Raw genomic sequence first — 20,995 nt, 5'->3', positions numbered from 1 at the left:
TCGTAAGTAGATTTTCTATATATATGATTGAGCTTAGTGATCATGATATTTATGCATGTCTATTTTAGAAGACCTCAAAATAAATAAAAACTGCCATATGTGGTGGTAGAAGTGTAAATTATCACATGCAAAATTAGTTAAAAGTTGCAACTATATTATGACTCTTAAAATGCCGACTGTACAACAGACTATCGTAGTTGTTTCTAAAAAACAAACAAAAAATAATGTTTATTAAATTACAAAATAATTGTTAATAAGGTTTTTTTGTATTTATAAACACTTAAATTCAGTAAAAACATAAATTTTGTTTGGTTACATACCACTTAAACTAAAAAGTTAATTTATTTCGTTAATTATACTTAAATGCTTTGTTTAATAAAAGGTTTAGGTAAAAGAATGTTGCATTTTTTATACGATATTGACTTTTGGTATATTATGGATTATAAATTCCCAATAGTTATGCTGCTGATTAAGTATTGGCCCAGAAGAAGTTTATACTGTTTATAGCGCCTTACTTAAAGGCGAAAGAGCCGTGAGAAAAAATTCATGGAAGTGAAAAAATAAACTAAAAAATGACGTTCCAATGACGTTTTTACAGCTCTCAGATGCGTGGTTGGGCTAATTTGTGACGTCATAGGCACCAATAATAGCTTTAAGATGACGTCACGGAATCACGTGACAAAAGCGAAGTACTTGTTTTTACAACGTCATTATTAACAAAAATTAAAAAAACTAAAAATGTTTAAAATTAATAAAGTATCCTCCATTTATTTGTTGTATTTATTTATTTTTGATGTGGAAAACTTGACTTCACGACTTAAACGTAGACACACTCCCAAGTGAAACCTTCATATACAATGTTGACCATATTTAAATTACAGTAGCAAAAAATAAACTAAACAACTAATAAAAATTTTGTTTTATTAAACAAGCAAAATTGTTAACCATTTTGTTTAAAATAAAGTTTAATATATATATTATTTGTTGCAAAGAAATTTTTTTGTAAGTTATGTTTCACCATCCAATATTTTTGTAATAACAGGGATACTGGTTACAGAAAATCGAATGTTCATTAATTTGCACATTTCGATAATTTTGTTTCTACAATTTTCCATTCCTAGTTTTAACTGCAACAACTCACTGGGATTTCTTTCTTTTCTAATCTTATTTGCCTTAAATAAAAAACAAACTAGATTTACTAAAATATTCCTTGTTACCTACAAAATCATAAACAATTTTTTCCTATTTATATAACATGTATACACAATAAAAGAATGAAAAATAGTTCAAATGTGTAAAAATAAAATAAAATTACACTCAAAAAAAAGAGTAGTTAATTTGAAATCTTACTTACTTTAAGGGCTGTAAATCCAATAAGCTGTGTTAAAACTTGGTCATTGAATTGAACATCTAAATTATCCGTTCCATCACAAATTCTTGCTTTTAGTAACCAACCTTTTAAAATGCTTTCTTCGATTTGAAGTTTGGAAAGTAATGTTAAGATAAATGCCTCCACAGTGATAATAAAACTTGTCTAAATATTTTAAAAGTACTAAAAATTTAATTATCTCCAAAAAAAATTATGTAAGTATTTTTTACCTCTCCATTTTGCAGTTTCTTTTTTGCTTGGCATAAGTATTTGAATGACTCCTGTGACAAATTACATGTTGGTGATATATCCACTGATGTGGGTATTGTATTAATGTTATCAGGATCATCACAACTAGTCATTGGGCTTGGGTTAGTTAAACTAGACTTTTCACCCCTTTTAAGCCGTGAAAATATTGATGGGCACTCATTGTCCGAATCATAATCATCTTTACTTGAAGAATTTAACATTTGTTTTGACAAGACGGCAGAAATAGGTCTTACTGTTGCTGTTTTTGTTGTTGATTTTATCGGGTGTGTAACAGTTGGTGCAGTTTTAAATTTCTGTTCAAATGCATCTTTGATTGAAATTTGTTTGGTATGTAAATTGTTTTTTGGGTTACTACTTTGCCTTGACACTAAAAAAAGATATTTAAATATTTATGTTGTATATAAGTATTTTAAATATCACTTTTATACTGATTTTTTATTTACCTGACAGAACTTGTGCTGATGTTGAGCAACTAGTAGAAACTTGATTATTGGATTTTGGAGGGACTTTTGATCCAGGAATAACAGGACTATGACATCTTTGACCCGTTTTAGTTTGCTAAATATAAAAACCCTCAATATAAAATTATTGTAAGCCAGTGAAACACAAGAATATACCATCTTAAAATATAGTTGAAATCAAAAGAATGTAAAAAATAAATTTTACTTCTAATTTTTCGATCTCCAACATCATTTCAAAATCATCTAAATCCACCAATTCCTCCATTTCATTACTATCTTTAATCACAACAACATCATTGTTTTTTCCAGAGGAGGGGATGTTACTTGAAGGGGTATTCCGGGAAATATTTGTGTTTTGGTAAGGATTGTTACTATTATTGCTTACAGCAAGGTTGCTGCTGCTGATATGGGAGTTGTAACTATTTGAGGAAATGTTGTTACTGGTTGTGGAAGGGTTGTGACTCATGGTTTGATAGCCTGAGTCAGTGATATTAAAATCATCTTCTGTTAATTGTGAAATCAGGTCATCAGGTAATTCAAAATCTTCAAAAAATTTAAAAAGAGAAGATTAATAATCTACTTTGTCATTAGATGTTAATGTTACCAGTAGTTATGTATGAAAAAAGATTCTTAAAACTAAGTGTTAGGTATAAATTTGCATATAACAAATTACCATTTTGATTATTGGTAGTGGGATGTTGGTGTATGTTTAAGGAGAAGTTACTATTTGGAGCAGGAACCTTAAGGCATTAATATTAAAACAAGAGGAAAACGTTGTAAAAATAATGTTCCAAAATATTTAATTAGTTTTTAAAGTTAAAATTTCATTTGCTTACAGGTCGATTCAATGCCCGGCAAAGAACAGCTTCCTTGCGATTAACTTCCACCAAATCTTCCACTTCTCCTCCTAACATCTGGATGTTGCAGGGAAGAAGCATCAATGTTCCTCTTCTACACATTATTGGACCTTTTATTCGAACCTTTGAATATTTGAATTGTTAGCTTATTTTCCATAACACAGAGTTAATTTGTATACCTTTGTTCCAGGAGTAATTGTATCAGAAAAGCATGGGATTTTTTGATATTCCATCCCATTTATTTCATTGACTCCATCAGTTAATTTCATCATCAACATTCTGTTTGCACTTTCTTTCCAGGCCTGAACATTTATTTAATTCGTAAAACATTGGCCATTACACAAAAGAGATATAAACTTTTAATTTTGACCCTTATTTAATTTTTTAATAAAAAGATATAAAAAGATTAAAAATGCAAATCAGAACATATATATATATTTTGTTAAATCAATTAAACAAAAACAATAAATTTATGATTAAAAGATATTGCACAACTTACAGGTAAATGTTGGGTAGCTTGTGTTTCAGCCGATACCATTGTGTTCGTGTCATTGACATTTTGAATCTTATTTAACTGAGCATAACAGGGTTGAGAAATGTCTAATATGGAATTTATTTGCAGACAAAATCTAAAAATTTACATAAACATAAACTATTTAATACAAGGCAATCCTCCTAGTAATTAATATAGTTACAGTTAAAATAGATAAACATTCTTTGTACCTAAGTCAAATGCTTTAGTAACAACGTTATACTTACGTTCCTTTTAAAGTAAACTTAGTTTCCATAATTTGTTGTGGTAAAACAGGAGTATTTAACTCACTTAAATCTGCAGTCAACCACTGTTCATAAACTTGTTTTTGAAGAAAAGATTTATCAAGTCTACGACCCTAAAAAATTATGGTAAATTACAATTACTAAAGCCGCTGCTAATGCAATTCTATTTATACAAGTATTATTTTACTTACTTCGTTCTCTTCGGTTATCCATTGCACACAGGCATCTAACCAGTCCATTGGTACGACAATATATTGAGATTTCAACCATTGTAATATCGACATAGACATTGAAGTACTCATTTTATTTCTTAGATTGTGTGTTAGTGCAAATCACTTCGTTTTGTTATAAAATATAAAAATTACCGCCATTACGGGACTTTCCCGAAAGTCAGGGTTGTCATAAAAAAGGTGACTTCGTGTTTTTAACTTACACACTCAATAGCTTTACGTAAGCAAAGTACTTTTATATACCAACTTTCCTAAAAAAAAATTTTTGAAATAACTGTTACAAACAAATAATTGCGACATTACTAGTTTATTTATAAAAGGTAAATGTACAAGCACGAAAAATATTGAATTGATTACGATAGTCAAAATACAACTATCAACAAATTTTACTGTTTTAGTTTCTTAAAAAAACAAGTGGCAGTATAATATTATTCATTTACTTTGATAAAAGTTAATAAGAATAAATTTCTTTTATTTGCTATGAAGACTTATTTAATTTTTCTAGAATTTTTAAAGCAGTTTATTATAAAATCAAGAATATATGGAACATCAATTAGTTTTCTTCTTTTTGCCTTTTGAATCCGCGCTTCCGTTAATTACTGTTTCTTCCAAAGCCTTTCTCTTCTGATTGGCTGCTTGTGGAGGTGGGGTCATAGCAGCTTGGACCTTGCCCCCTCGTTTTTTACTTCCTGCTCCGTGGTGCTTCTCGCGCTCTTCAACTTCCTGGTTCTCACGCTCAATTAAAGTGATGAGAGTGTTACAGCGCCTTTGTAATTCCTGTAAAACGATAATTTGGTCAAATGATAACAAAAAAATGCTTACAAAATCGAGCAAAAAAAGTAAATATAAAATGTGTGTTTGCGCCAGACTTAGTAAACAATAATAATAGAAAGTAAATTACCATTGATGTTCTGGATTTAATAAACCAGTCGAATCTGAACTGCGGAGATTGACGAACAGCTGCTCTTAGCTCATCATATGCAGCTTCCCTCTCCAATCCAAGTTTGTGGAGCATGCAGATAAGGAATCGATCTTCCTCTTCAGTATAATTCTTTCCCTTGTTAGTTCCATATTGGATGCGAAGTTGGTGGAAAGGAGCTCGGTATCGGGCAATCTTGAAAATATAAACAAAAATTAAGTTAAAAAAAATTAAAAAACAATTTTGGTGAGTTAGTTTATTATATTAATTCTTATACAATCAATTACCTTAAGGTCAAGGGCTTTCTTGATACTGATTTTTCTTTGAATTCTTGCTTCTCCTCTTTCAATTTGAGCCATTATTCTCTCAATATCTTGAAGTTCATTACATCTTTCCCAGAACACTGCAGAGTATTCGATCACTTCTGCAGGTGTCTTACCTTCAACCTTATTAATAAAAGAAAAAAATGTAGAATTTTGAAAAAATTACAAAAAATAATTTTTTTTCAATTTACCTCTTTAGAAATACTTTCTATGTCGTCTCTTCCAAATTTCTCGTTTGCTTTAATAAACTGATTAAAGTCCCGTTTGTTCCAGGAGTTAAATCCCTGTTGAAGGAGTTGTTCCTTTTCTCCGAGTTCCTCCTCATTTAATTGTTCTGCTTCGTCGATCAGTCTTTGTTGCGATAATTGTGCCTCCGAGTCATTATCTTTTGGAACCTTTAGATTTAAAAGAAAAAAAATAAACTAGAAAAAGAATTTAATAACCAATATTTATTGGCTTTAAATATGCAAATACATATAGCTTAAAAAACAAAAACTTAGATTTTTACTTTATAGCCCATTGTTTTTCGGAAGTAGAAAATTTCTTTCTCAAGAAGTTCAAAAAGTCTCGGTGGAAAGAATTGAAAATCTTGAACACTTGGTTGTTTGGGTGGTCTTGGTGCCTGATATACACACAAAATTGTTAAATTTTAAATAATTAAAAATTGATTTATTTTTTAGGGTTCCTTTATAAATTAGTACCTTTGGTGTTTTGGGCTCAGAAGTCCTCAGGGCTTCCCTGAAATATTGATCAACTGCGTAATTTGCTTTTCTTTCTCTTTTCGGTGGTTCTATCCAGGGGAGCAATCCACTCTGATTGAATAACAAAAAAAAAAGATAAATTAAATTTATAAGATAAATGTTCTAAAACAATTTTAAATAAATTTAAAAAAAAAAAAAAATAGAATTTAGTTTTACATATACATAATTTTATCCTTTCTAAAAACACTTTTAAATTTAATCTGTTTACCTCTGAATGTTTTTCTTTCCAATCTTGACCTTCAAACTTGTAAACAGAGTATGGACCTTCTGCTTCATCTAGAGTAAACTTCTTTAAAGCTCCTTCACCCAGTTTCGTCAACCTATCTTGCGTTTCCTTTGTCTATGAAAAATATAAATTTTTAAATATATAAAAAGAAAAAAAAATGATAAAGATTAAATAATTAAAATTAAAATTTTTTTTTTATACAATTATTAAAATGTATGTAACTCTTAAACTAAAAAATTGAAATTTTACCCTCGCTTCTCCTTGAGCAATAATTGCATCAATATCTTCATCAGTGATCTCGCTTTCCTTGGATGCAAACACGTGGTTTGCTCCGTGTCGAATCATACTCAGCATATCATCTTTTCCCAACTTTTGACTCTGATCGACAAGCCGACCTAAAAATAAAAAAATGTTGAAAATAAAATTTTAAGTATATAACTAGTTTTAAGATATAGTTAAAAAAATAGGTAAAAAGAGTCTACAGTTACTAAAATTAAAATCAATTTTATTATCCAACTTTTAAATTAAAATTAAGTTGACCTTGTTGAATAACAATGTTATCCAGATGCAATTTCATTTCAGCTCTCTCGATAATTCTCTCCTCCACTGTGTTTTGTGTAATCAACCTGAACACTTTTACTTGCTTCTTTTGCCCGATTCTATGTGCTCGATCCTATTTAATTAAATATTTTTTTATGATTTCATTACTATCGACTTAAACCAAACTAAATCAGTTTTAAATTTAAAAAAGTAACTTGCCATAGCTTGCATATCAGCTTGAGGATTCCAATCACTATCATAGAGAATGACAACATTTGCTGTCATTAGATTAATACCAAGACCCCCTGCTCTGGTGGATAACATAAAGATAAACTTCTCACTACCTGAATAACAAAAAAAAAATCTTGAATTAAACCAATATATACAAAATCATGAAAAGTTTGAAAAGTTTTACATCTATATATTGTAAAAAAAAAATTTAAAAAAAAAAACTTAAAATTAAATTTTTCTACTTATGTATTACTTACCAGGTGCGTTGTATTCAGTGATTTGTCGTTGTCGATCTTCGTGTGGAGTTTGACCATCCAACCTACAATAATTATAACCCCTCCACATACAATAATCTTCTAAGATGTCCAATATCCTGGTCATTTGACTGAAGATAAGAACCCTGTCACCTACAGAACGAAAAAAGTTAAACTTACATCAGAAAAAATATTCAATACTTTTTTACATGTGGAAAAACAAAATAAAAAACTTTAAACAAAAATTGATAAAAAAAATAAATTAATTTAAAAACTATAAAAATATAAACATAATAAAAACATTAACTTTATGTTTGATTACCTTGAGCTTGTAGCTTTGGCAACAATTTATCCAACAAATTTAATTTCCCAGAGTTTACCACCAAGTGTTCATTTGTTGTGTAAGGGGGTCCCGGTTCTGCTCCGTCAAACAAGTAGGGATGATTGCAACATTTACGAAGTTGCATCAAAATGTTAAGAAGGCGAACTCTGTTTGTTTTGCCAGCTGCGTTGATGATGTCAATATCTTTGACCAGTATTTTTGTGTACCTTTTATACACAAAAAATTTTAAATTGGGGTACTAGTAGTTTTACAGGAAAGTTTTCAAATTAAACTTTTAATTTTTTTACTTATTTTTATCTTTAAAAAAATGATTTTGTTAAGCAGTCTTGCAAAAAAGTTGACTCACCACTCTCTCTGCATTTTACTAAGTCCAGTGTAAATTTTTGTTTCTTTTTTAGGAAGTAGAGATTTTTCCACGTCACTTTTTAAACGTCTCAACAAGAAAGGGCGAAGTACCTTGCAAAAAATTTTGAGAAGTGTTCAATAAAATCAATATTTTTAATATGTATAGTTTATAAACATTTTAGTTAATAACAAATAATTTAAGGCAAATTACCGCGTGTAGACGTGATACAAGTTTTTCATCTCCCAATTTGTTAGCATTAAACCAAGAATCAAAATCCTGTAAAAAAATTAATTTAATAAAAAATTTAAAATGTCTTACAAAATAATGGAGCGGTAATATATTGTATATAAGATATATTGTTCATACTTACATCTGATGAATTAAATACATCAGGAAGTAAAAAATTAAGTAGAGCCCACAACTCATGAAGGTTGTTTTGTAATGGAGTTCCTGTTAACAATAATCTGTTGGTACTTCGAAACTGGCGCACTATCGTAGAGAGCTAAAATTACAAAAAATAAATAAGTTTTAATTCAAATTTTTAAACTTTTTCCTTTTCGAATTTAGTTAAACATATTTTTAATTTTGGTTACCTTTGATTTCTCATTCTTAATTCGATGTGCCTCATCAATAACAACATATCTCCAATTAAATTTCTTAAGGCATGCCTTTTCAATAATAACACACTCATAAGATGTAATACAAATATCCCATTCACCAGGCATCATTATGTCATTGATTATCTCCGCCTGAAAAAAAAAAAGATATATATATGTATTAAAGTTGTTTAATTTTTAATACAAAAAAATGTTGAATTTTTTATTTAAAAAACAAATTTATAAAAAGTTCCTACCCTTTTGTCCTTAGATCCAATTAGTGAAACAGTTCGAATCGAAGGACACCATCTTTCGAACTCTAAGGACCAGTTAGAAATGGTTGATTTTGGTACAATAACCATGTGGGGCCCTGGTATGTTGCGGTAATGTTTTAAATAACCAAGCAAGGAGATGGTTTGTAAAGTTTTTCCAAGACCCTGAAACAATAATTGAAAAATTTCAAATAAGGGATATTTATAGGCGTAACATTTTTATTGGTAACCTAAGTTAATAAAATTGATACACTTTAAATATCTTTTTAAATAAATAAAGCTTTACCATTTCATCTGCTAGAATTCCACTAATTCCATTTTCATACAAAGAAATCATCCAGTTCAAACCTCTAACCTATATTTATTTAAAAAAAAAACGTTTACACATTCATTTAAAACAGAAATAACTCAATGTTACCTTTTATGCAAAAAATTTTTTATATCACTAAAAAAAATTTATAAACCTGATAATCCCTCATTTCTCCATTTTTAATATAACGAGGCGAAACTTCAAATCTTGTAATTACTCCATGAGACTTTCTTGCATCTGACATCAACTCTTCGTCCTCATCTTCTTCTGTTCTCCGATGCCGGTGGCTAAAACAAATCAAAAATGACAAAAAGTACTAATATTAATAAACAAAATGTAAAGTTAACAGAAACATACTCTGCTGCATTAGGATCCTCTTTAGAAGTTAAACGAGGTCTTCCTCGCATCTTAAGAGGACTGGATGGTGATTTGCTCTTTACATTGGGATTCATAAAATGAGCAAAAATCTCAGTTTGTCGCAACAAAAAGTCAAAACGTTTGGAATGATCTTCTTCCTAAAACAAAAAAATTAAAATTTTAAAATTTCATTACTATTAAAAACCTTATTAAAAAATGCATTAAAAAATATTTTAACATGATTGGTTGATAGTTTTTTCAAAATCCAAGACTTACAACTCTTTCTCCATAAGCAGAACCTGTCTTTTTAGGTGATACAGTTTCTTCTTCCTATAACAATATAAAGCAAATTAAAAAGTTTAATTAATTTTTAAATTTAATAATGGAATATAGAAATCAAAAATTTTACCTCAGGTTCACTTTCAGATCCTGAATGTGTGTTTGACGTTTGCGGTTCTGATACTTCCATCTTCCTTGATTTTTAAAAAGTGCTAATGAATATAAATTTTAGAACTTCGGTGACCTGGTTTTTAATAAAAAGTTATTTTTAAAAATTGAAAACCACAAAAAACTGGTTTCTTGAAATGAATAAAGAAACCGCGAAATAAAGATGAACGTCATAACCGATTTGCGATTGCGTCGCGATTTGTCTCTGCCGGTTTGCATTGTTTTGCGGTCACTGAATTAAATTTAATTTTTTGGGTTAACTACATTAAATTAGGTGATCTGATACATGAAATTTAATTAATTTTATGAAATAATAAAACATGTCATAAATTATCAAATATTGTCACAATTCTTCTATTTTATGCTTCCTTATTTTGTAACCTTTTTCTTTTTTAACTGAATGACTGACCTTTATATGAATCATTTAGTTTTTTTTTTGATGTTGGCGTAGGTTGTGTGAAAAGTTCTGTTCTCTTTTGATTTAAATTACAATAAATGGCTTCACATTTTAATTTTCTTGCAGCACTTTTTAACTTAACATCCAAATAATAATGAATGTTTAAAGTTGATTAGTTGCAAAAGCTTGTCACAAATTGCAGATTCGCTTTCTCCCCTAACCCTAACTGTTCTTATTTTGGTTGAGTCAGCTTGGTTTGAAGTTGTTCAACTCGACTTTTATGTTGTTTTACATCACAGCCGAACAACTTCTTGTGTTTCTGCAATTTTTTGTTACTACTATGCAATATAAATTACCCATTGGTTAATTTCAGTTACTTGTATAGTTTCAAGGAGGCTTTTGCCTGTACCTTGTCACTTAGTAGCTGGTGGTATTGCATTGTGGAGTTAGCTTTCGCAGATTAAATTGGTTGTGTCATGCCCAGTGGGTTAAAAGTTGATGTTGAAAGTATAAACATTTGACTAATGTCACAACCAGACAATATTTCAAAAACACAACATTTTTAATTAATACGCTAATTTAGTGTTTTTGAAATAATTTCATATTGGAAATATATTTTTGTTTTCATAGGTAATTGTTCATATTGTACTGTGTTTATGTAAACAGAAGGTCCAAACAATTTTAATCAAAAAAAAATATTTATCAATTAAGAGAACTATTTTATGAATTTTAGAAAAACTATTTTATGTTTTTTTAAATAGTTATAAAAATGCAGTTTGTTTAATCATTGAGTTCTGTTATTTTAATACCATAAACAAATTATATAAAAGAAATTTATTTCAAAATTATAAGTAAAACGGACAACGCATTATAATATAAACATTAAAATTTTGATTATTTAAAGACTAGTGTAAAGTTAACTTGTCGAGGGCACATAAAATAATGAAGATAAAAAGAATTATAAAAATTAGTAGGTGCATACCAAAAATTCTATATATACATTAAAACAAAAATTTTAACTTGAATATAAGCAATTTGTTAAATTATTTATTTTGCAACTATTTTATCAACATACAAAAATAGTCTATCTATTTTGCATTGTAAGCCATTTACACTTTGAATAGAAATGATTGAACTATCATGGATCGCCCACAAAGCTGAAATAACATAACACATTTCTTAAAAAAATATTTAAAATAGAAGCACTAACAAAAAATGAATACTTAAAATAATAAACACAATTTTTTAGAATTAAAACATGAAAAAGTCATAATAATATATGTCAGTTACTTAAACAAATTAGGTTGTATGACAATTTATTTTTTAATATAATTTATTTTTTTAACGGAATTTATAACATGGGCCCTTTAAACAAAGTCTAATGGTTTTAGTATTTAAAACCACTTCAATGATTTGAGGGATACGGCAAATTTTGCCCAGAAGAAACTTGTGGTGTAGCAACTGCTCTTTCACTTAAAAAAGCACTAAACTCATCTGTTACATTGTCATTTGAAGACTGGGTCGCACTAGTGGGTTCATCAAATCCAAGTGCTGCGCCGTCAGTTTTTAACCATTGTTCTATTTCCCTTTCAGATGCACCAAGCTCTTTTATCTCATTTCCAGGGTCACCTGTGAATGCATCAAGTTGCTCACTCATAGAAAGTTGGGGTGAGTGGGAACTTGTTGTGGGACCAGAACCCAAATTAAGACCCGAAAGATCATTAGAAAGAATGGCTGGATTTGAAGAAGAAGAGGATGGAACAGCTGGGCTACTATCTGCTGTGAAATCAATCAAGTCGTTAACTTCTGGTGTGGGTTGTTCTGTGTCTGAATAACTTGGTGGGGGCTCATCCATTACAGTTAAACTTGCAACTGGCGGAGACCTGTAACTGGGATTTTCAGCTGGATGACTACCCCCGGCCAGATGAGGGTTATGTGAAGACGTGGAACCTACAGTAGACTCTTTGTTGGAACGATAGCGTTCAAACCTTTCATACCGTAAAAAGATGTTGTTAAGGTCATCATTTATTCGGAGTAGATCGACTGTGACTTCCTCGTTCCCAATTTGTCCAATAAGTTCCACAGTCCTCTGTTGCATTGCCCTACATGTTCGGTTTAACTCTTGCATGAGCTCCAAATCTGCAGGATCACAATTTAAGGGATTTAATTCTGTTAACATTTCCGAGAAAACTTTTATGTTTCCTGTGACAATTTGTAGGTCTTTGTGAAGCTTTGCAATTTGTTCTGGTGTGGGGTTAATAACATGACTTCGTGTAGCGGAAGATGAATGTCCCTCTCTTGATCTTTGATGATGATTTGATGTATCTTTTGATCGTCTTTCTTTTTGTTTGTGCACCTTAGCATTTGGTTTAACAAGTTCACCTTTTAGTGGAGATACATCTGGAAACTCGTAGCCCCTCTCTTTTAAATCTGCATAAACATGTCCTACACCTGCTGTTGCTGGAGAATTGCCAAATGTTTCTGCATATTGTCGAATCATTCCCAGAACCCTGTTTTGTAGAATAATTGGCGGGTTGTATTTTGGCTGTAATGTTTTAAGCAAAACATCATTACAAAATTCTTTTGTTGTGACCAGCATATGAAACTGTATTCCACAGTTTTTTACACAGGAATCAATTAAAGACAAAGATAGGAGAACTTGGTTAATGTGCTTATTTCCACCACTTAATCTTTTCTTTAATGCCTTGAATGCATCCTTTGGTCCATCTTGGTAGCTATTAATGGCATCACAAACTTCTATGTTCATTGTCCAGTCTTCAGTGTGTAATTGAGCTGAAGTTGCTCTTTCAACAGCACTTCCAGCTAAGGAGTTGAAAGGGTTACCGAACATTGACTGCACACGATCCATTTTATATATTTTAAGTTTACTCCTATTGTCTCTAAAAAATTAAATGACAATTAAAATAATGGTAATTTTAAATGTTAAATCACAACCTACAATAGATAACCAACTAAAGCTAATCATTGTAAAGTATAATATGTGAATTTTAAGGAAAAAAATAATAATTTAATGTAATACATTTAAATAATCACACTAACATGACTGTCATTTGATACTAGGATTAAAGGGGGACGAATCAATAAAAAAAATTACCAATTAAAACAATTTAAGGTTATCAACACTTGAAAATATTGCACATTAATATAAAAAAAGTTCAGTATTTTCAACTTAGTGAATCTAATTGTCCTTGTATTGTTTCAAGCTGTTCATAAAATTTCAGCAATTGTTCATGGTTAAATTCCAGCAGGACATCTCGGTTATCACTCAAGTTTAAGTGAAACACAGCATTTGTTTCTTTAAGATGTGACTTATTATCCTTGGCCAAAAGAAGATTAAATTGCCATTGAACATCGGTAAGTTGATTTGTAGCAAAAGATGTAGTTTTGAGATTTTTGATAGTACTTTTTTCAATGGCATTCCACCCTTTTGCCAAAATTTCGGCAGGCCCTTCATTCATTTTAATCTCAAGTAAACTTTGGTACAAATTTTTACCCTTCATGACATGATAAGCTGCTGTTTGTATAATAAACTGAATCGTTTCCAGTACCAAATGTAAAATAGCCGGAGAAAGGTCAAATGCATTTTGAAGTTTAATTTCCTCCTCTTGGGTAAACGCCTTTTCGTGTGAAAAAAGTTTTTCCGAAATTCTTGAAACTAACTTCGATAATTTCGAAGAATCTATATCGTTTATAAGTTCAACAGCCTTACAAAATCGTTCTGTTTGCTTAAATACATCCTGCGAACTAGTCATAGTGATAAGAAGAAAGTATTCTGGGTTTACCTTTTACGTACATAAAACATGCAAATAACTCGTGACTTCATAAACATACAGAGAGAAACTCAAGGTGTTGCTCTTTAGCATACTCATGTAACCTAAAAGGTTCAAGTTTGGATCCGCTAGTAGCGGTGGTAAGTAACTTCGAATAGATATGTTTATTTGTGAAACTTTCTTTGACATAACACAATTTTTGTATATGGTTGCTATATAAAGTATTTTCTTTTTTAAGTTTTGCGTAACGGACTGCTACATTTCTTTCTTTTTTTACTTAAACGTTACCCTTTTTCTCAGTTAGATACTTCCGTAATAAAGAGAAAGACTAGGTTCACAAAGTAAAATGAAAAGTAGTGACAAGTTTGTTGTAACATTTCTTAATTAAATTAGAAATAAACGTCATTTAGTATAGCGAAAGCGATAGACTTTTAATATTAAGATAATTTTGTATAATATTTCTTTTTATATTTAATTTTTATTGATTCATTTTAGCTAATAGTATACGTAGTGTATTTAATTTAGTATTTTCTATATTAACGAATATAAAATAATGAAGAAATTAAACTCAATTAAATTGATAAGTTTTGGGATTCTGATTTACTTAGTACGATTTTCAAAGTCTTTACAAAAGTAAGTAAACTTTATATGTGAAGAAAGTTTATTAAATCTAAAATCATACCTAATGGTATTGAATTTATTTATTCTTAAAATGTAGTCTTATTAATTTGCCTTAATTTTTAGAATAAAATAATTTATATATTAAAATATTTGGTCACAAACCAAGTTTAAATTATTAAAAAAACATAAACCTAAAAAAAAAGTAAACGACACAAAAAAGTGATTTTTTTAATATAAAAGTTATTAAAAAAATTTGTGAATGGGCCATTAAAGGTTTAAAAGTTAACCTTACGTTTGAAAAAAAATTTCCTGCGTGTTATAATGTTGTAATTGGCATGGGCGAATCGTGGTAACTATTGACGTAATATGCTAATTGCCTATCTCCCAAGATACATATCCGAATATTGAATTAAAGTTTTGGTCAATATGTCACTTGGATTGGTAATGACATTAATAATTAAAAATTTCCAGACCTGTTGCCCCACTTTAAATAAACCCAGTCAATTATCTATAAAGTTGTCGGTTCGATTAAAACGCTCCCCAAGGAAAATTACTTAAAATTAGCTCTGTTTTATTGATTATTTCACGCATTGGTCAATATTTTTGGCACATTATGTAAAAAGTTAAAACAGTAAACTATTTGATAATGTGTTTTCCTTTGCGACTACTTAGTGTATACTAAAAAAAAACAATAAATTAAGCCTACACAACAACCCTATTTAAAACTATTGTCTAGTAAACAATATCTTTTATTTAAGGACGAAGCACAATTTTAATCAGAAACAAAATAATGACCAACAACCTCAACATTTGATGATGTCATATGATAACACAAGCCCGCCAAAGTCATTCAGCGAATACCATTATGACGATTATGGAAATGAAGTTAGTGGGAAAAAACATTTTTTAAATTTTTTTGTTAATTTTAATAGCGATAAATAAATACCAGTGTTAATAAAACATGATTTCTGTAACAATAATCTTTAAACGTGGTTTAATATTAAAAACTAGATCACGGAATCACCAACCAACGATCATGAGAGTAGAAATTCAGAAGAGCAAAAGGCAACTTATTTTCTTGACAACTTGTTTAACGGTTATGACCAAAGAATTCGGCCTCATAACAAACGTGAGTTTAAAGTAAACAATTTAATTTGCAAGTAGATCTCGTAGGTTATCTTATACCACTAGTTGTATTAAAGTAGGCCTAAGTTAACATGAAAGTGATGATGTGTATACAGGTCGTCGAGTTAATGTGACAGTTTCAATGTATATAAATACAATGTACGGCTTTAATGAACAGAATATGGTAAGCCTGTGCTTGGTAGAAAAAAGCTTTATAATTGTTTTAGCAGATCTCAAATGCTTTGTTTTTACGCACTGCTATAGCACTGCAATGTAAACATGCTCTACTGCACTTTATTGTAGCTTCTCATGTAAATTTATAATAAAATTTTGATAAAATGCAGAATGTCAGCAACAATAAGTAAAAGGTTTTGAAATAAAAACAAAATTATGGAGTTTGGCATTCCATAACATTTAATTTACTTAAACTTTTTAGCGTTTTATTTGGTTATATTGATTAACTAATCACAACATAACAACGTTAATGGCCATCGAAAAGTACAATGTCCTGTATCCTAAATTAATCATAATCAAAATTCGATACAAATGGGTTTATCATCAAATATCCAAACATTTTTTTTGTCACTTTAACTGACAGCACCTTTTTTAGGTTTGGTTTTTTACTAAAACATGTTACATGTAGGCCTATGGCTGCTCTATCAAAATAAATAGATTTAACACTGGCAAAAATACCCTAATTACAACTTGTCTGTTAATTAATAATTCCATTTATATTTTAACTTTGCTATACAGAAGTACCAGTGAACGTTACAGTTTCGATTTATGTAAACAGTTTTGGTTCAATTATGGAAACCACGATGGTAAGACATAAAGCCCAAAAATAAATTTTGAGTGACGTTATTAAGGAATTAATATACCTTTATGTAGATTTTTAGCTTGCATGTTTAAATAAACCTAAAACTAAAATTAATTATTTTATCTAAAACATCATGTTACTTGTTTATGTTATGTGCATGGATTTTTGTGTTGATTGATTCTTACAATTTTTAATAATTTTGCTCCTAAGTTTTTTCAAAGAAAGTTCACTAGGATAATATTTCAAACATTATAACGCTTATCTTAATTTTTCCAAGGATTATCGTTTAAACATCTTTCTTCGATGTCGCTGGAACGATCCGAGACTGGCATTCCCGGATTACGAAGAGGATGCAGTTGCTCTTCATCCTTCTATGTTGGCTGGAATATGGAAGCCGGATCTCTTTTTTGCCAACGAAAAGCACGCGAACTTCCACAAAGTAACCATAAATTGAGAATTACCGGAAAAATATTTAAATTTAAACAAGAATAAAAAGGCAAATATTATTTACTTAACTGATTTGTAAAACCTTAGTAAATGTAATTTATTAAATTATAGGTGACCACAGAAAACAAACTGTTACGAATCTACAAGAACGGCGACATTTACTCGAGTATTCGACTTAGTTTGACCTTATCGTGCGCCATGTTTTTACAAAATTTTCCCATGGATATTCAAGCTTGCAAGATGCAATTAGAAAGCTGTAAATATAATTATTGTTTTTAATTTTCGATATACAGTATTAATCTTTAATATTGTACATTGATAAAAAATACAACACATATTAAAATTAATATCATATGTTATGTTTTTCTTGAGTGTTAGATTTACTTAAACTATTCCTATTGTGGTAATAAAACCTATTTTGTTGCAAAATTTTAGTTGGTTACGATATGAAAGATTTAGCCTTTCAATGGAAACGCGGCATAGCTGTTCAGGTACCAAAAAGTGTCACCTTACCGCAATTTAAAATTCTCGGATACAAACTAGCAAACTGCACAAAAGTATATAGCACAGGTATGCTTTAAATTATTAAATTTTTTATGTAACACTACTCGTTTTTTACATAATTAACAGATTTAAAACCGGTGTGTTGAAAAAGTCAACGAATGCAAAGTTATGTTAAACAAAATATGAGACTTTTCGTTTTGTAAAAAACATTATCCATATAACTTTTATATGTTGATTAACCCATTTCCAGGTTCGTTTACTTGCATTGAAGTCGCGTTTATTCTCAAACGTGAAATGGGTTATTACGTCATTCAAACATACGTTCCTTCTACTATGATTGTGATTTTGTCGTGGGTTTCTTTTTGGATAAACATGGACGCCGCCCCTGCACGAACGGCTCTTGGAATCACGACAGTATTGACTATGACAACTCAAAGTTCAGGTGCTAGAGCTTCACTGCCAAAGGTAAAGTCATGCTAGTCAAAGTTTATTCTTGTTTAAATTTTGTTTTCGTACTTTCGAGGTTGAATGAAAACCAATACAATGTTGATTATATTTTACAGGTGTCGTACATAAAAGCTATCGATGTATGGATGGCGGTTTGCTTACTTTTCGTATTTGCAGCATTGTTGGAATTCGCTGGAGTCAACTTTCTTTCAAGACAAGAAAAACGGTTGATTAATTTAAACATGAACTGGATGATGAAACAAAAAGTAAAACCATTTTTCCTGCATCAAATTATACCAATGCTGCTTCAATTTTATATTAATTTATATATTTTTCTGCCAAGATATTTGCCGGACATAGCAAGAAAAACTTAAACGAACTTGACAAACTTGATGAAGTAAGAAAACGAAATGTAAATGAAAATCACGAGATCGTTGACGATGTGGATTCGGAAACGGGTGCCAACAAATATTGCATTGTTGGACAAATTCCTTTAAATGTAACTAATTACTTAGTTTGTAAGATTAATATTGTACTACTACTAAAAATCAAATTTGGGTTGCAATAAATTAAATCGCACTAATTTTTTTTAAAATTAAGTTTTGAGATTTTTGTGCTATTAAACATATTTTACATCTAGAATGAAGAGCAGGCTAAACAGTCAAAAAACTTGGCTAGGGTCTATCGCCAAAAGGCGCAGTATATTGACACTGTTTCACGCTTCGTATTCCCAGCTGTCTTTATTATTTTTAATATTTTCTACTGGGTTAAATATAAGGTAAGTTTTGGAATAAGTCACATTTTATCCAATTTTACTTTGTGAATAGCTTAATTTAAAAACCATTAACTATTTATTAATTTAGATTGCAAATAACGAAGTTGGAAACTATTTAGAGGGTGCTATTTTACACGAAACCTAAATTAATACCGACAAATAAACAAAAATGTATACATTTAATTTAATAGCCAAATATTTGTTCAGATCGTTTTGCATGAAAATAATTAGGAAATTTGTGTATTCGTAAACTTTTGTTTGGTGTTGTTTTTTTAATAAATTCTGTTGACAGCCTACTAAAATTATTAAATTCCTATACAAAAAAGCCCAATTTTCTATGCGGTAAAGTTATAGTTACTTACAAATATTAACGTTTCAGGCCATTGAATTATATTTTAACGACGTGATATAATAGGCTAGTGACGTCACTAAAACCGGGTAACGTCCCTAAAAAACTCGCCTTTCGCTTATGGACTCCGCATTATGCCTATGGCCGGAAATTCGTGTTTAAAAATGTCGTCAGGTTTTATTAACTACGTCATGCTACCGATTAGCGCTTTTTGCTTGTCAAATAAATATACAGTATTGCAGACGCAGTAATGTTTGCAATGAAATATTTCGCTTTTTAAACAAAACAGCACATTACACAAAATTGATTCGTTTAAAAATATAAAAAATTGTTTATCAAGTTTTCTATATTTAAATAATGAATAAACATTACAGTCAAAGCTGCTAAGGTAACTTTAAATAATGTATAATCCTGGTATTCCATTGGATTTGGGCTGGGTGCAGAACTGCAATGTAAATCTTCCAGCTGTCATAAGAAGAGCTGAGAGTTTACCGAAGAGACGAACTGTCAAAAAACAATGGCAAGCAGCATGGTTATTAAGAGCGGTGACTTGTATCGATTTGACAACATTGTCTGGTGATGACACACATAGCAATGTACAAAGGTTGTGCTACAAAGCTAAACATCCAATCAGGGAAGATCTGCTAAAAGGTTAAACGATTTCTTACTTGTCTTTTATTTCATTTTTTTTAATCCAAGCTCTATTAGTGGCGGAATTTTTATAACCTTTACCCTAATCTTCTCCTGTGAATTCCGCCCTTTCCGCATTCATTTTAGTACTACCCGTTTAAACCGACGGACGACGCCAATAGAGCTCCCATTTTTTTACATCTAGATTCTTGCATGTACTTTCATCTACAAATATACATTTTTCGTTATTTTTACAGCAATGGGCATGGAAGATGCAGGGATCACTGTTGGAGCAGTCTGTGTTTATTCTGCCCGGGTTCCGGATGCTGTTAGTTGTTTAAAAGAAGCAGGATCTATTGAGGTTCCTGTCGCTTCAGTTGCGACAGGGTTTCCTTCCGGTCAAACTCCATTGGAAACTAGAATTGAGGAAATTATCAAAGCGGTTGAAATGGGAGCCACAGAGATTGACATCGTTATTTCAAGATCGAAAGCTCTTCATGGTGATTGGGTTGAGATTTATGAAGAAGTGAAAGCTTGTAAGAAGGCATGTGGTGATGGAGTCCATATGAAAACCATTCTTGGAACAGGAGACTTGGGAACGTTGACAAATGTCTACAAAGCAAGTTTAGTGTCAATGATGGCTGGTTCAGATTTTATCAAGACATCAACTGGAAAAGAAGGAGTCAATGCTATCTTACCCGTGGGCTTGGTTATGGTGCGTGCTATAAGGGATTACTACCATAAAACTGGATACAAAGTCGGTTTTAAACCAGCTGGTGGAATACGAAGTGCAAAAGATGCATGCACATGGCTTGCTTTGATGAAAGAAGAGCTTGGAGATGAATGGATGCGGTCAAATCTCTTCAGGATCGGTGCTTCGTCTTTATTGGTGGACATTGAACGACAATTATATCATTTTGTTACAGGAAGATATGCAGCAGCACATCAACTCCCAATGGCATAAAGCTGGCTATTGGTTCACTTAATTTTTGGAGTTAATTTCTTAAATATATATAAAAACCTTCACATTCAAATTTCACGTTTAATGGTGCAACATAGAAAAAGCATTGTTTTTCATAATGCTTAGTGTTTTGTAATCAAAAATGGTGTATTTTTATTTATCTTATTTTTGTAACTACCTTTTGCTGCAAGTCAATTCAAATGATCCTAATTGTTCTACACTGCTTCAACTTAATAAGCATA

The 20,995-nt window shown here is 30.4% G+C and overlaps 6 protein-coding genes across 6 annotated transcripts; 2 read left to right on the top strand and 4 right to left on the bottom strand.

Annotated features, from left to right (window-relative positions):
- Window positions 1-1,007: 1,007 nt before the first annotated feature.
- On the bottom strand, window positions 1,008-4,061 carry LOC145747749 (recQ-mediated genome instability protein 1-like). Its single transcript, XM_082564913.1, has 11 exons — window positions 3,926-4,061; window positions 3,717-3,847; window positions 3,457-3,586; window positions 3,137-3,259; window positions 2,937-3,080; window positions 2,774-2,840; window positions 2,306-2,643; window positions 2,083-2,197; window positions 1,600-2,006; window positions 1,355-1,534; window positions 1,008-1,172 (listed from the first exon to the last, which is right to left on the bottom strand). Exons 1-11 carry the CDS (start codon window positions 4,034-4,036, stop codon window positions 1,008-1,010), a joined length of 1,911 nt encoding a protein of 636 aa, XP_082421039.1. The 5' UTR covers window positions 4,037-4,061.
- A 200-nt stretch (window positions 4,062-4,261) lies between these two features.
- LOC145763561 (SWI/SNF-related matrix-associated actin-dependent regulator of chromatin subfamily A member 5-like) lies at window positions 4,262-10,006 on the bottom strand. The gene is made up of 22 exons (XM_082575030.1): window positions 9,852-10,006; window positions 9,719-9,772; window positions 9,443-9,600; window positions 9,240-9,372; window positions 9,062-9,130; window positions 8,761-8,940; window positions 8,501-8,656; window positions 8,278-8,409; window positions 8,118-8,183; window positions 7,908-8,017; window positions 7,541-7,767; window positions 7,222-7,371; window positions 6,953-7,077; window positions 6,734-6,866; window positions 6,443-6,588; window positions 6,176-6,307; window positions 5,908-6,018; window positions 5,715-5,828; window positions 5,398-5,601; window positions 5,171-5,329; window positions 4,866-5,078; window positions 4,262-4,741 (listed from the first exon to the last, which is right to left on the bottom strand). Exons 1-22 carry the CDS (start codon window positions 9,909-9,911, stop codon window positions 4,514-4,516), a joined length of 3,060 nt encoding a protein of 1,019 aa, XP_082431156.1. The 5' UTR covers window positions 9,912-10,006; the 3' UTR covers window positions 4,262-4,513.
- Window positions 10,007-11,121: 1,115 nt separating this feature from the next.
- On the bottom strand, window positions 11,122-13,182 carry LOC145748341 (target of Myb1 membrane trafficking protein-like). Its single transcript, XM_082564955.1, has one exon. The coding sequence runs from the start codon at window positions 13,153-13,155 to the stop codon at window positions 11,692-11,694; it is 1,464 nt and encodes a 487-aa protein (XP_082421081.1). The 5' UTR covers window positions 13,156-13,182; the 3' UTR covers window positions 11,122-11,691.
- A 90-nt stretch (window positions 13,183-13,272) lies between these two features.
- On the bottom strand, window positions 13,273-14,123 carry LOC145761670 (COMM domain-containing protein 10-like). Its single transcript, XM_082574598.1, has one exon. The coding sequence runs from the start codon at window positions 14,057-14,059 to the stop codon at window positions 13,472-13,474; it is 588 nt and encodes a 195-aa protein (XP_082430724.1). The 5' UTR covers window positions 14,060-14,123; the 3' UTR covers window positions 13,273-13,471.
- Window positions 14,124-15,481: 1,358 nt separating this feature from the next.
- On the top strand, window positions 15,482-18,997 carry LOC145740690 (glycine receptor subunit alpha-2-like). The gene is made up of 11 exons (XM_082558519.1): window positions 15,482-15,583; window positions 15,710-15,827; window positions 15,940-16,007; window positions 16,918-17,079; window positions 17,199-17,343; window positions 17,523-17,657; window positions 17,842-18,056; window positions 18,155-18,304; window positions 18,382-18,537; window positions 18,679-18,816; window positions 18,902-18,997. Exons 1-11 carry the CDS (start codon window positions 15,512-15,514, stop codon window positions 18,956-18,958), a joined length of 1,416 nt encoding a protein of 471 aa, XP_082414645.1. The 5' UTR covers window positions 15,482-15,511; the 3' UTR covers window positions 18,959-18,997.
- Window positions 18,998-19,535: 538 nt separating this feature from the next.
- LOC145764260 (deoxyribose-phosphate aldolase-like) lies at window positions 19,536-20,994 on the top strand. Its single transcript, XM_082575880.1, has 2 exons — window positions 19,536-19,813; window positions 20,050-20,994. The coding sequence occupies exons 1-2, from the start codon at window positions 19,564-19,566 to the stop codon at window positions 20,754-20,756; spliced, it is 957 nt and encodes a 318-aa protein (XP_082432006.1). The 5' UTR covers window positions 19,536-19,563; the 3' UTR covers window positions 20,757-20,994.
- The last annotated feature ends 1 nt before the right edge of the window (window position 20,995 follows it).

The sequence above is a fragment of the Corella eumyota genome, chromosome 1 (assembly GCF_963082875.1).
Source record: "Corella eumyota chromosome 1, kaCorEumy4.1, whole genome shotgun sequence".
Taxonomy (NCBI): Eukaryota; Metazoa; Chordata; class Ascidiacea; order Phlebobranchia; family Corellidae; genus Corella; species Corella eumyota.
This window is presented reverse-complemented; position numbering and strand designations above follow the sequence as displayed.

Coding starts and splice junctions, on each gene's coding strand:
- LOC145740690 (XM_082558519.1), top strand. CDS start 15,512: ATGATGTCATATGATAACACAAGCCCGCCAAAGTCATTCAGCGAATAC. Junction 18,305..18,381: donor ACTGGATGATGAAACAAAAA/GTAAAACCATTT, acceptor TTTTCTGCCAAG/ATATTTGCCGGACATAGCAA. Junction 18,538..18,678: donor TTGGACAAATTCCTTTAAAT/GTAACTAATTAC, acceptor TTTTACATCTAG/AATGAAGAGCAGGCTAAACA.
- LOC145748341 (XM_082564955.1), bottom strand. CDS start 13,155: ATGGATCGTGTGCAGTCAATGTTCGGTAACCCTTTCAACTCCTTAGCT.
- LOC145763561 (XM_082575030.1), bottom strand. CDS start 9,911: ATGGAAGTATCAGAACCGCAAACGTCAAACACACATTCAGGATCTGAA. Junction 8,941..9,061: donor GAATTCTAGCAGATGAAATG/GTAAAGCTTTAT, acceptor TTATTGTTTCAG/GGTCTTGGAAAAACTTTACA. Junction 8,184..8,277: donor ATGTATTTAATTCATCAGAT/GTAAGTATGAAC, acceptor ATTTTTTTACAG/GATTTTGATTCTTGGTTTAA.
- LOC145764260 (XM_082575880.1), top strand. CDS start 19,564: ATGTATAATCCTGGTATTCCATTGGATTTGGGCTGGGTGCAGAACTGC. Junction 19,814..20,049: donor CAGGGAAGATCTGCTAAAAG/GTTAAACGATTT, acceptor TTATTTTTACAG/CAATGGGCATGGAAGATGCA.
- LOC145761670 (XM_082574598.1), bottom strand. CDS start 14,059: ATGACTAGTTCGCAGGATGTATTTAAGCAAACAGAACGATTTTGTAAG.
- LOC145747749 (XM_082564913.1), bottom strand. CDS start 4,036: ATGAGTACTTCAATGTCTATGTCGATATTACAATGGTTGAAATCTCAA. Junction 2,841..2,936: donor GCCGGGCATTGAATCGACCT/GTAAGCAAATGA, acceptor TAATGCCTTAAG/GTTCCTGCTCCAAATAGTAA. Junction 2,007..2,082: donor ATCAGCACAAGTTCTGTCAG/GTAAATAAAAAA, acceptor ATCTTTTTTTAG/TGTCAAGGCAAAGTAGTAAC.